Source organism: Typha latifolia, chromosome 8 (assembly GCF_019914945.1).
Source record: "Typha latifolia isolate L0001 chromosome 8, TyphaL0001v2, whole genome shotgun sequence".
NCBI lineage: Eukaryota > Viridiplantae > Streptophyta > Magnoliopsida > Poales > Typhaceae > Typha > Typha latifolia.
In genome coordinates, this window is record NC_133093.1 from 2,003,431 (window position 1) to 2,017,886 (window position 14,456).

At 34.5% G+C, this 14,456-nt stretch overlaps 1 protein-coding gene across 9 annotated transcripts; it reads right to left on the bottom strand.

Annotated features, from left to right (window-relative positions):
- Nucleotides 1-1,786: 1,786 nt before the first annotated feature.
- On the bottom strand, nucleotides 1,787-9,077 carry LOC140794514 (ribosomal RNA small subunit methyltransferase-like). 9 transcript variants are annotated; one of them, XR_012110141.1, is made up of 5 exons: nucleotides 8,700-9,076; nucleotides 7,489-8,250; nucleotides 5,043-5,220; nucleotides 2,268-2,358; nucleotides 1,787-2,155 (listed from the first exon to the last, which is right to left on the bottom strand). XR_012110141.1 is itself a non-coding variant. In XM_073146603.1 (3 exons), exons 1-2 carry the CDS (start codon nucleotides 9,003-9,005, stop codon nucleotides 7,495-7,497), a joined length of 1,062 nt encoding a protein of 353 aa, XP_073002704.1. In that variant the 5' UTR covers nucleotides 9,006-9,076; the 3' UTR covers nucleotides 1,787-5,220; nucleotides 7,489-7,494. The 9 variants fall into 9 exon arrangements, 3 of the variants coding, with proteins under 3 accessions (XP_073002704.1, XP_073002707.1, XP_073002706.1); XR_012110139.1 differs by having other exon boundaries at nucleotides 2,234-2,358; XR_012110140.1 differs by lacking the exon at nucleotides 2,268-2,358.
- Nucleotides 9,078-14,456: the final 5,379 nt, after the last annotated feature.

Here is a 14,456-nt window from a genome sequence, read left to right on the forward strand (position 1 = left end):
ATATCTCGCTGCTAGAGTAAATTATTGTCAATTACTACTTACTATAATGATAAATTTAAATCATGGAATAATTCTTTTAATTTAGAAAAGAAATAACTACTATATACAGTTTTTATGATTGGTTAAATGAGGTCATGTTTGGTTCATGCATAAATTTTATTAAGAATAATTTTATACACATAATTTAGATGTAAAATAGATATATTATAGTAAAATAAAAAAACTATTTTAAATAAATTTATTTAAGAATTTATGTTCTGTTATTTAACCGTGAATAAGTATATTAACTGTAATAAAAATCTTCTCTAAAAAAATATGCATAATTTTATCGCACCTCTTTAAAAAAGATCTAATTTAGAAATAAAAATCTCTTATGCACGAAACAAACATAGTTACTGTGGGTATTAATTGTGTAACAAGATATCTCTATTATGATTTATTATTTATGAGTTATGAGACATTTGATTCTAGAAAGGGACTCCTTAATTAGATGTCTATATGTGTCGTGCTTTTATTGTGGCTTGGATTCTTAATTATACCATTCAAACTCTTACTCACCACATTTAATTACATATTGTACTCATGAAAATAAAAGCTTATAATATCCACTCTAGTAAAAGAGTGCTCAGTGTTACACTTTCGAAATTAAAAGGTATATTTAATGTTTTTATTATCCAGAGGTTTCATATGATATCAGGTCATATTACAGAGGGTGAAAATATAATTAAACCAAGTTAATATTTAAATAATGTTACTATATAAGTAGTATTCAACACTATATATATATATATATATATATATGATATAGTGTTACTAAAACACAAAGCCTAACAATTCCTGTACTTGGTTAGCTGACTAAGCTGTTCTAATAACCCTAAACCACTCTATAGAGATCATCTCAATGAGTAATGTTCATATTATTTAGAGATTATTATTAACACTTGGTTGGTAGCAAGTCAAAAGCATTGTTGTTTCAGTGTTACTATCAAGCAGTAAATTGTACTCCCTTTGCTGTGTTAAAAGTAGGTTGATCACGTTCCTAAATAGTGAAGAGTATTTTTACTAAATTAGACCCATTTAATTTATTTTTTATCGATATAAATTGCCACTTAAATTTTTTATCCCATGGAAGGTCTAATTTACTGTAGCCCTAACACTGATTAATTCGGTATTTTTGTTAGTCTAACTATAATACAATACTTTTTTAGTATTAACATAGCATATGAACTGCTTATATTTTCCTGACAAATTGATCAAATAGAACAAAATCTTTAAGAGGTTCAGACATTTTTCCCATAGCCATTATTCCAAAACCAATTTCTATTAATTTTTTCTATGTTCACTGCCCAGTTGGCAACTATATTCCATTTTCTATATGCATGTATGATTCTAAACCTTTACAAAAAGATTGTAGTATTGTATGACAGTCTTGAACAACTGATCTAACTAGGGTGTGACACTCTAAATCCACCATTGAGGATACCCACAAGCTCTTTAGCATCCAGCTCCAGAATTAGTTGCTCCACACCAGCTCTAGCTGCAGCCTTCAAGGCATCTCAAAGGAGCCATCGGCATTAGTCTTAGATCCAGCCGAGATGGGGGAATGATGCAAAGCATGACGAAGAGAAAGAGATGGAAAAGAAAAGAAAGGGAAAAAATAAATAGAGTTTCACACTTCCACTCTTGAAATGGTTTCACACTCATTTTTATTAACCTGAAATAATACAACAGGTCTATATATAGACTTATAATGACAATAAACAAAAAAAATACTATAAACAGGAAATAAGCAAAATACATCCTAAATAAATAAAAATTGAAAATCGATCGTAATCAAATCTCTGTAGGGGAGATCATCACCTGTCGATGCCTTTTATATACACATCATCGTGACCTATCAGTAATGTCCACAAGGGAATCCAAGATACCAACTTCCCAATAATCAACATCACAACATTCCTTAGACGGGCAATGGCATGAAGCAATGATAGCTATAAATTTTATCATATGAGCCCCATTACCCGAACTATCAATATCAATATCTAGCCAATTCCAGAATATTGTATCATTGATAAGAAACCCAGTGGCCTCCTGAACGTGATGCCAAACCTCAAAAGCATAATAGCACCCCAAAATAAATAGTTGCTCGTTGCTTCTGCAAGGCCAAAGAGTGGGCAGATGGGATCAAAATTGATTTAAAGAGATAGTAAATGGACTTTAGTTGGAAGCTTACCATGCATCAAATTCCAAAAAATAAAAGTTCTTACTTAGGAGGAAGGAACACCTTCCATAGCTTGGCTCACCCAGCAAGACTGCTACCTGGCCTCCATAGGAAGGAGTAGAATGCGAAGTACGACACTACAAAATATTGTTATGTCTCACCACTAAATTATAATTAATTTATGAAGTAACGAGTCACGAGAAAATATCCTTGATTGGAGTCTCTCTTCCAGAATATAAAAGCTTATACCATCTATTTTGCTATTGAGGTACTATCTTTGTAGTAGATGTAGATGGACTTAATAATTAATGAATGTACACAATATCCCTTATATTCTCACAATTTGCTCACATTTAAAGCTCCAAAATTTTATCGAAAAGCTAACAAAGGTACTTATCAACTCGCTAACTTGGATAGAAATACAAAATATGAATATACTTGAAAATAGCTTATAAGTTTTCTAAAAAAAAACTCTTTTGACACAGACCTTAATGGATTCTTTTCGAACCGTGGCTGTTAATCAATTATATATTTTTTTTTCTTGTAAAAAAGAATATGAATAAAGATAAGCTTTATTTATGGGTTTCAAACTTCAATCAAATCACAAATGACTTACTCACTCTAAGAATTCTTTTTCCCAATAGAATATTATTCTTTGAATTGAACCAATGTAACATCAACCATGAAACTAAAATGTAGAACTTCTCTGAGCTTTTTCTAACACAAATGTATTAGCAAAGTAGATGAACATGAAGTGTTTAGCAATGAATAACATATGTTTATGTGATTGATGTATGAGTGTACTTGTGTGTTTGTGTTGTGTGTGTGTGGCCATGTTTGAGACCACTTGCATGGGGGTACATGTGCATGTGCATGTCTGTGTGTGCACGTGGGTATTCATGTGGATGAGGAGTTATGTGTTCCTATATCCATGTATATGTACATGCATGTCAACATCCCAATACACACATCAATTATTTATTTTTGTTTTAGAGAAGTGCCCTAAGCCTAGCTTTTATTGCAATAACTTGAATTACATAAAAAGTAAAGAGGAAAGCTCCTTAAAGAAGAATTACTTCCTCATTAATTTGTATCACACCTTATCTTTCTTTTATCTTTCCCTTTGGGCTTTCCCCTCACCAAAAAGAAAAACACAAAAAGAAAAAAAAAGAAAGAAACTTTTAGTTTGTTCACTTGTAGAATAAGACTAATTTTAGTATAGCTATTCTAATATTCTATATTAGCATAAGAAAACTCATATCGGTATAAGCAATTTTAGTATTTAGTTATATACTAGTATAGTGTATAATATTATGTTGAAATAATGGTTGCGCAATTGACTAAAATATTCTTTATAATGAATGGATGAGAAGAAGAGAGAAGAAGAAAGAAGAAAGAGAGAGATATATTAATTGAAGTGATGTCTTTTCAAGAGTAGAATAGTAATTGATAAATATAAAAATATTAAATAAAAGATGTGGAAAGAGTAGGCAACTATACTAGTATATGCCTAATTAGTAGTTTATTTGTTAAGTTAGTATAAGGAGTTTTATACTAGAATAAACATATTTTTATTTCTGAATGAGGGCCAATATGTGCCCATAAGATCTGAATGCAACTACTCATTATTCAGGGATCACAACTTACAAAAGTTAGGGTTGTGAGTGTGTCATGGAAATTAATTTTGGCAACATATTTAGGAAGACAAATTTACTCTTAATCATGTTTCATATGAGATGTTGGTTGTATCCCAGACAAAAAATACTATCTCCATAATATTGTCCTCATGGGTAGTACTGAGAATTTCAGAGCACTCGATTTCCAGAATAAATAAAAGAGACAGATCTAAACGACCAAATAATCAAAGGTCAACATTCTTTAGTTGGGACAACAATGTTAGTACTCAAACCTCTTTCCTTTTTATTAAAGAAAACTGCATAAAGTACATCCAACTTTTTTTTATTGTTTGTTAAAATGTGAGAGTGTTTCTTCAGAACTTTTATCTGTGACAATTAAGCTACTTTTGTGATAATGATTTATATCCAATAATAAAAAATGGCATTTTACTGCACAAGGCTCCCATAACTGATGAATGGAAAGTTGTCGACAATTTTATCCTTATTTTTTAGGAGAATGTTTCTAAACAACCATATATTCTTTAGATGCAAGGGAAGTCTTACTATCATACCAAATGACTTCTACCCAAAGATACTGATAAAGACATTATCTCATCAAAACAATCAAACTTTTAGCAATTTTATCATTATTTAGCCTTACTTTGAATTTCTGCAATCCTTAAATTCTAGAAATGGGAGATATTTAGGCTGAAAGAAGCCAAAGGCTTGTCGATTCTCACAAAAAGCTACCTCAATAACTGATTATAATTAATTAGAAGGTGTATTTTTCATCTTCTGCACTAGAATAACTTCCATCTGCCAATTACAAATAGATTTATAAATTGTCACCCAAAGGATTTAAGTGCCGCAAAATGAAAGTTTAGAAAAGCATTCTAAATTTAGGCCTAACCATATGGAGGCAAAGATTACAAAGTTATCTTAGGTGGTGATAAAAAATGCCTAAATTGCTCAACTGCAAGGTTATATAAATTTAAGGATAATCACATACATACTGCAAAAATATATTATATATAGTTATACATTAATTTGCTGATCAATTAGCCTCTTGGTAATATTTCAATGAGATTAGGCAGCGGTTACAGTCGTTAATTAAAAATTTTTTAAGTTACCACAGTGCAAGTGCATTAGTATTTAGGAGCCTGATTAGAGGTCAAATCAATGTAGGCCTGCAGAATGGAGGTTACCTGGAAGGAATTTTCTGATGCAGCAGTATGAACATGCCAACTCTTAGATTCTTAGGTCCCAGCCTAAATTTACTCCAGAATGAGTACATGAAAAATGCCGATCACCTCAAAAGCTTTAACTATTAGAGATCAATGAACCATCCTTTTCTATTCATAGCTGGCTTTCATTATCTCCAACCTGAGTTAATAAAACAATAATTACTGTGAAAGCTGAATAATTAGAGTAAAGAACTTTAAAAGTTTGTACTCCAACATGGTTTAAACTTATTCTATTAGAACTTAGAAGACGAACAATTACTAGAGGAGATTATCTCTGTATACATTGTAACAATAATAAGAGAGCTCCATGTAATAATGTAGACGTATATGGAATGGATCTATAGAGTGTAGATAACAAACCAGTTATACAGATGTAAACATAAACTACATGTGATCATTAATGCTCTTGTATCAAGGTTTTATGAGATGTGCATAAGGTACCTACAGATCATGACCTGTCTGGGGTTCCAACTAAAACCAGAGACTAATAAATGGTCCTGCAACTATTTGCTCAACTGGGACCCAGAACTGAACAACCATCAGGTGTCAATTAACAATTCGCCATCTCAGTCTAAGATGCTACAACATCCTAAATTAAGCCATTTAGAAACATTGCATAAACAGCAGGATTTCTATGGTTCAGTACATATTCCATACCTTAAAAAACACATTTGTCTAAAGACATCGAGATAATCCATTTTCCTTGTGAGAATAGACAACAAAACAAAGATAAAATATGAAAACAAATATCAACTTAGACATCAACTCCAAGAAAGAATGAGGATTGATGAGCACACTTGGGCCTTCTGACTAATATTTGGGTTTACTCTGGGCCATTTGGAGGAACTCGCCCCATATTGAGCAACCAATATTAGCTAATGACCTGATAGTGTCGAGAAAGAAAAAAAATGGAACAAAATTTAAAGAATAAAACACTCAATACCATGATACACTTCGATGGTTTGATTGTAACTGTAGTGCAGAGTTCTATATGAATAATCATAGCATTGACTGTATAAGCCACAGAACATTTTTTATATACGAGAACACAATAAATCTCAACTATTTGATTGCAGATAGATGATAGGACATAATCCTTGAATACCAAGCAAGACATTTCCTCATGGAACATTCTTCCTTGTTTCATTGGATAGTTTAGTATGATAAATGACAGATAAATACACCAAGATATCCTATCAAGAACAGCCAATTGTAATAACTACGAAAATTTTCAATTTTCCTTCAAGAATAGTGATAAACTGTGATGAGGCATTATTAAGCTACCATGCAGAAAATAGTATTCAGTTTCAACATGGCCATAATTTTTAAGGGACAACTATGAAATTTCCGAACTTCCTTGAAAGATCCTTAACATGCTTGCAATAGGATTCAGTTCAGAATTGCACAAAATAACTGAGCGAACTATCACTTACATATAATATGGGAGAATTCCATATTGTTGTAAATTTTTCCTTTTGATAACAATTCAACATTCTACAATCTGTATCTTCAAGCATTTGTTTGACTTCTATTGAAAATGTCCAAAATGATGTCTTACCCTTCTCAGAGAGCAAAATAGAAATGTGTACCTGAAAGATTACTGTCTGTGGGGTTCTGCATGCTTTTCCACAGTTCCATCCTTCAAAACACTGATGCAGAAATCTCCTCGATGTGGAGAAGAACCTAGCATGGTTGCTCATTTATAGAATAAGCATATGAAGCAATGATTCTAACATTCCTCTCATGATGATGATACCTATTTCGCACCTTATGACGTTTAATAAGCTCAGTTGACATCAATAAAACACCTAAATCCTTAGCGCTTCTTTACACTTTTCAGCCACGCAAATCAAAAGCTATTTACGTAACTGCATTTGGAGAAGCAGCACACCATATGAAATTCTAGGAAATATCAAGGCAAAACCAACGCCTTCTCCCGAGACTACTCTGGAAAGTGAAAAGAGTATTTAAATTGTTCCTTCATACCAGTTTTAAGTCGGTAGTGGAAGTCAATATCACTACCACATCCTTTGTAAGATATATACCATGTTGCTTTCTATTTAGAGGATTTCACATAATTCCTACAATGTGATTGGTCATAGATATTGGAGGACAGTTGTTGATCACATTTTATAATATGGTAGACCAAAGTATAAATTAATAATTGATTGTGTACACGACCTTTATTGCTCTTCATGACAAATCATATTGCAGTTATTCTCAGAATAAATTAACCGAGTCTTATGTGCTTATACAGCAGAAAATAATGTCACAGCACCAACACAGATGAGTAACTATAACATAATTTGGTAGCGAAAAAACTTAAACCATTGATTTATCTCATGGTAAAGAATAATCACACAAATTTTACAGAAAGAAATGATTACATTTGAGAAACTAGTCTCACCATAAGTCAGGAGAAATGTATGCCGGCCTGGTTAAACATTGAGAGCAAATACAAGAAGTCAACTTGTGTTAGCTTTGAAGCTCTTTTCTTCTCAAAATCCCCCTGCATCAACACCCCCAGCGCCTTTTCCTTGAAATCAGATTGCTCACTTTGTTCTACCATATCCACATCCTCTACCTCCATCTCTTCAGCGTCCTTTCCATCATCTGACTCCATGCTTAGATCCCCGATCATATCCGCGAGAACTGATACATCATCTGAAGTAATACTGTCCTCCTCCATTTCTCCTATTTGGGACAGTTTTAAAGCTTGCAGTGTTTTAAAGTTCTTTTCAAGCAGAGAAAGGACAGTCTTTTGTCTAAAGATTGATCCCAAGGTCTTGTTTTTCCGGTTAAAACAAAGACGCACTAGTCCATCCCATTCCTTGAAGCTAACAGGTGGAAGTGATTTCCTTGGCTCAACTCGTATGACAGAAGAATCTACCTTAGGTGGTGGCTTGAAATTGTTGCGGCCCACTTTAAGGACATGGGAGACATGAGCAAGGAGTTGAGTGTTCACTGACAGCCGGCAGTAGAGATTGTCACCGGGGTTTGCAACCAGTCTCATTGCAAACTCACGCTGAAACATTATAATAGCACATCTGAAGGCTGGACGATGGGACAAGAGCTTAAATGTAAGGGGGGAGGATATCTGGTAGGGAATGTTTGCAACACAAACATCAAAATAGGGAAGTTCACACTTGAGGACATCTCCTTGAATGACCTGAAAGATTTAGATTTCAAGAAACAAAAAATATCAAAATTAAATCAGTGTCAACCGGCAAGAATTGAAGATAAAATGTTGAAGAAATAACGTGAACTCTTTCAAATGACAAGCAAAACGGTCTTATTGCATCAAAATTTGGCATAGCCTTACTGCGCTCCCTAAGTTTTGTTCTAGACCAAGAATTGTATTCTTCACGATCGTCATACTATTACAATTACTAGGATTGTATTCTAATACTATAATCTAACAAACAAACATCTAAATTTACAAATATGAGCAGTAAATCTTTAGTTTTGAACAAAAATGAAACAATTCTAAAATACAATCAAACTATGCAAGTAGTATTGAGAAAATCTGCCTCCTTGTAACCGAATTCGAATAACACAAAACCACCACAAACCATCAGATCAAAATCGAAACATCGAACCAACAGAAGAAAAACAAACCTTGAGACGGCCGGAAATATCAAGGCACTGGAACCGTCGGTCGATCTCAAGCACCATGCGAGGATCGATCTCGATAGCGACAACAGATTTGGCGACCTCGAGGAGCTTCTTGGTGAGGTTTCCGGTGCCGGGTCCGATCTCGAGGACGACATCGGTGGGCTTAATGCCGGATTTCTCGACGATGGTCTCGACCATGGTGGGGTTCTTCAAGATGTGCTGCCCTTTGGATTTATCGAAGGGGACTCCTTGACAGTGTTGGTGCTTCTGGTGGTAGTAACGCTTCTTATGGATCTTTCCTCCCGCCATGACCGGAGCTCTGCTCTTCTGCTCCTCCTCCTCCTCCGTGGGGTAGGGTTTAAGGTTAGGGTTTTATAAATCATATTAAGGGTTTAAACTGTATCCAAATTATTTGATACCGAGTCTGCTCCGAACTCACTCAGATATTATTTTTTTAATATATATATATATATATATATATATATATATATATATATACATACATATAATAAATAGGTTGAATTCTATATTTTCATATAACAACTGCTTTTTAATAAAATTGTGGTTAACTTTATACATTTTTTATTATTTACAAATGAGTCCTATAATTTAACAAATATATATATATATAATATATTAGTTTGAATTTGAATAATACTGTGAGAATATTCTAAGTAGAGATATTTTATTTCTAAAATAACTAAAATACCTTTAGTATGACTTAGTTGATGTATTTTTATAATTTTCTTAGTCTAATTAATTTAATTCAAAATTTTAGTTTAAGTTAAACTAACAAAATTAACAGTAAGATGTTTTAGTACACATATTCGTCAAATTATAGAACTCGACTTGTAAATAGTAAAATTGCAGAATATAAATTATAATTTTATTAAAAGTTATATGCAATTTTTTTTTAAAAAAAGAAGAGAGAGGAAAGAGGAAAGAAGGATGAGAAAAGAAGTAGCCGTCCCCTAGGCTAAGAAAGGGGAGGGAAGGAAGACAACAATGGCGAGAAGAGCCCTTCAAAAGAGCGAAGAAAGATGCAACTGAAACCCTAGCAAAACTGAGGCGTTTGTTAGAACAATTTGGTGGCAATTAGATTGAAACAAATCTAAGTTTAAGTAAACAAGAAAATGTATGCCCTATGCAATCCATTTAATAAATAAGTGATATTAAGGCCATGTTTTCATGTCAAATAAACCTTAATAAAGAGAAAGATATATTAGTATACTAAGTAAACAATAGTTTATCTTAATACTATTTTACTAATATTTACTTCTCTCACCTCTCTTCTTTTATCTAATATTTTATGTTTTACTAATTACTAATTTCTCCTTAAAAAAACATCACTTGAATCAACTACGGTTACGATCTCTCTCTCTCTACTCTCTCTTCTATCTAATCTCTTCGATTTCCTCATCCATCCATTCTAAATTATATTTTAGTCATTTTTTAAAACATCTCTATTTTTTATGCCACAACAAGTATAATAATAATTATACTACTATACCAATCATAAGTATAGCAGTATAAGCAGTGTTATGCATGTTTAAGAAGTAAACATACCTAAATTAGCTTAAAAGTTATTCCGCAACCAAACGCCACCTAAGGCTTAGTACTAAACATTTTAAATAAATTATGAGTTAAATAAGTTAGATATGTTAAGTGAGGTCAGGTTTTCTATTTAAAAAGAAAGAAATTTGCATATAACACTCTGTTTCATAATGTAATTATGGCTTACACTCTATATTTTTCACTATTTACAAATCGAGCCATATAATTTAGCAAATATATACAAAAAAACATCATAGTTTAGATTTGAACTACTATTATGAGAATATTTCCTTAAATAAAAAAAATTATTTTTAAAATAATTACAATGCCCTTAATTTTAAAATGACTTAAATGCCCTTAGTATGACTTGGTTAAGAATATTTTCAAAATTTTTTTGTTAACTTAATTATTTGATTAAGTTACTAACTGATCTAACAGCAAGTTATTTTCTACATATATTCACTAAATTATAGAGCTCGATTTATAAATAATAAAATATAAGGTGTAAACCATAATTTCATTAAAAGAAATAGAAATTAGGAGTTAATAGTAGTTAAAAAAAATAATTTTAATATTTTTAATATAATATAATTTTAATATTTTTAATTAAAAAATAATTTAAAATAATTTCTAAAACTATTGAATATTAGTCTTATTATAAAGATATCTATAAGAAATTTCTAACCATATATTTTTTATTAAAAAATAATAATATTAAAAAGACTTATTAAGTGATTTAAAAAATATATATATATATATATATTATATTAATTGAATAATAAATATAGAGCCCGAGTGCACCGGGCTCTTGGCTCTATATTTTAAGCTTTTGGGCTCTAGAGCCCTCCCTTGGAGATGCTCTAAAACTTAAAATAAGAGAAGTGATCTTAGGATTTACACTCTGTTTGGACGAAGAGAGAAAAGTATGAGGAGAAAAGAAGAGAATTTCTTTATACTATTTTGTTTATAGGGTGTTTAGTTGCTAAAAAGAGGAAAAAAATATTCACTTTTAAAAACTTTTATATGATATTTAGTTGTAAAACATAAATTAAAAAATAACTTCCTTTGCTATCAAGAAAAAAGAATAGTTTTTCATTTTATTTTTTGACTTCTTTTCTTAAAAGAGATGAGGCGCTTTATTAAAATAAAGCATTTTATTTTTTAGCAATTAAATACATTTTTAAGGAGAGAAAAGAACATACATATTTATTAAAATAAACTAATATAAGCTATAAGATCCACAAAATTATTCTTTAAGATAAATAAGTTTTAATAAAGAAATTAAAAAGTAACATATACAAATTATAAATCCGGTATAAACTATAAATTCTATTATTTAAGACTTATTTTTTTTAATTTTATTTAATAAATTTTAAAATAAGGACATACTTAAAATATTAAATTATAAAAAGAGTGCGTTGCTTTTATAATATATATTACTTTCTCTTCTCGTGCGTCCATTACATTAGTGTTTTGATAACCCACTAAATTTAAAAAATTTAAAAAACTTAAAAGGCCTTATTTGCTTTGAGTTTAAAAATCTCATGAACTAATTTAGTAACTAAATAATTTTTATTTTTTTATATCTAATTAAATTTACTCTTAAAAAAAATCACGACTAAAAAATAAGACTAATCAAATAAAGCCAAAAAAAAAATTTCTACCTTAACTTAGCGGAAAATAAAGCTCTGCTATAATATACTGAGTATCCATAGAGCGACTCCATTAGACGCACACAGCGTGGCACGATGGATCGAAACTCTTCAACGGTCGTCGGCGACACGATCCGTCGTGCCGCGCAGTGTCCGTCCAACACCATTCACTCTCTCTCTCTCTCTCTCCAAACACGATAGTGAGAGTAGAATAGTAGTAGAAATGGGCTCGATCATGAGAAGATGTCCTTAAAAGGCTTAATATTCACACAAGAAGAAGCTGAGGCTGAGGCTGAGGCTGAGGTTATAACTTATAAGGCTTCAGGGCGATAGGATTACGATCTCGTCTAGAGGCGGTGCACCTCCCAGAAGAACATACTGCGAGTTCCACAGTCGTGCACGTGGCGCAATCTCGGCCCTCTGTTGGCCATCACGTGGTAAATCATAGGGCGCCCCTGTCCCAGCGATGCATGGGAAGGGTGACGTGGTGGAATCGGCGCCGTATGTGCAAACACCTGCCCTTTCGCACTGGCCAAGGGGCCGAGGGGCCCGGCGTGGGACGTGTGGGATGTGGACGGCTTGAATCTCGTCACGTAGGCAGCGAGTTAGGGCTTGAGAGTTGGCTACTAATTATTTGTTAAAGTTTTTAAACCAACAGTGGTGTAAAATCTGATTACGGTATAAAAAAGTAAGATTAATGCATGCAAGAAACGATTGGAACTATATGGATAGATAGATATACTTGCGTACGATTAGAGCATTAATTAATCATCGCGGAAGGGAGACGAGGGAGGAGAAAGTACAAGTGGAGTGTTGAAAGCAAACGAAGGTGGCAATGGAAACTCCGGCTGAGTTGTCTCGACGGGAGGCGGCGGATCGACTGGCACCGGCGTAAAGATGAGTGGGGGACTGCTATCTAAAGGCGACGGGGGAACAAATGGTAATAATGGTGGCGGAAGCGTGAAAGGTGGGAAGAAGGGAATTATCGGCGTCGGCGGCGGCGTAGTGTCGACGTCCGGCACGAGCGGTGGAGGGAAGAAGTCGGGTAGAGGTGGTGGCGGCGAGAATGTAGGAAGGAAGGGTGGTAGTGAAATTATAGTTGGTGGCGGCGGCGAGAATGTAGGAAGGATGGGTGGTAGTGGAATTATTATAGTTGGTGGTGGCGAAGGTGGCGGCGAGAATATAGGAAGGAATGGTGGTAGTGGAATTATAGTTGGTGGTGGTGGCGACGAGAAGGTAGGAAGGAAGGGTGGTAGCGGAATTACAGTTGGTGGCGGTGGTGAAGGTGGCGGCGATGGTACGAGAGGTGGTGGCGGAGGATATATTGGTAGAGGTGGTGGTGGACAAGGAGGAGGTGGCGATGGTGGAGGAGGAGGAGGCGGCGGCGGTGGTGGTGGAGGAGGAGGAGGTGGTGGTGGTGATGGTGGTGTTTGAGGTGAAAGAAAAGGTGGCGGTGGTGGTGGTGGACAAGGAGGTGGTGGAGGTGAAAGAAAAGGTGGTGGTGGACAAGGAGGCGGCGGAGCTGAAGGACAAGGTGGTGGTGGAGGTGATGGGGGACGAGGAGGAGGAGGAGGAGGAGGAGGAGGAGGAGGAGGAGGAGGAGGAGGAGGAGGCGGTGGTGATGGTGATGGTAGTGGCGGCGGTGGTGGTGGACAAGGAGGTGGTGGAGGTGAAGGACAAGGTGGTGGTGGAGGTGATGCGACAAAAGGCGGCGGAATAAAAGGTGGATAAGATGGGTATAATGATGGTGGAGGAATAGGTAAGTATGGAGGACAAGGACAAGGCGACGGTATGAAAGGGTTTTCAGGGAAAGGCCACTGTCCGCATATTCCAAAGAGATACTCGAACAATGGATCGCAGGGACGCCTTGCTCTTCTACTCGTTCTATTCCTTCTTCTTCTTAGCTCATCTTCTACTACTCTTTCTTGTGAATTATTGTGGTCAAGATTAGAATGTCTTATTGCTCGGACTTGTATTGTTGTAAAGATTGTAAAGAAAAGAGTGAGGAGGAGGACTATCAGAAGTTTGGAGACCTGTCTGCTTGCCATCGCTACTCTTTGCAATGTAGGAGTAGCAGCAGTACAGGAATTTAGATGTTTCTTATAAGAGAGAGAGAGAGAGAGAGAGACTATGCTTTGTTGGTGCTTGTGCCTTCTTCTTAGATCTGCTGCTCATCGTAAGTGTCATAAATTTCGAAGTGATGAGTGATAAAAGCTTTGCCAATAAGTGGTCCATATATGCCCAAAGATTTCTACGATATTGATGGTGGTGGTGGTGGGTGAGAGTTGGGGGCCGGAGAGATCATTGTAAGGTGTGCCAACTGCAAAAGAATGGAATGCGGTCTCAAAATTATACTAACTCGCGTTTTGCGGCTACTGCAGGGTTTTATCCACTTTTAAGAAACACTAATTACAACCCGTCCATGGCATGGCATGGCACGACTCCTGAGGATGCCAACGGAGGAGTTTTATGTGTTCAGCTGCTTTAGAGGGATATCTTAGATCATTCTCTATATGATTTTCTTCCCATAACTGGTGGAAGCTTGAAGCTCTCG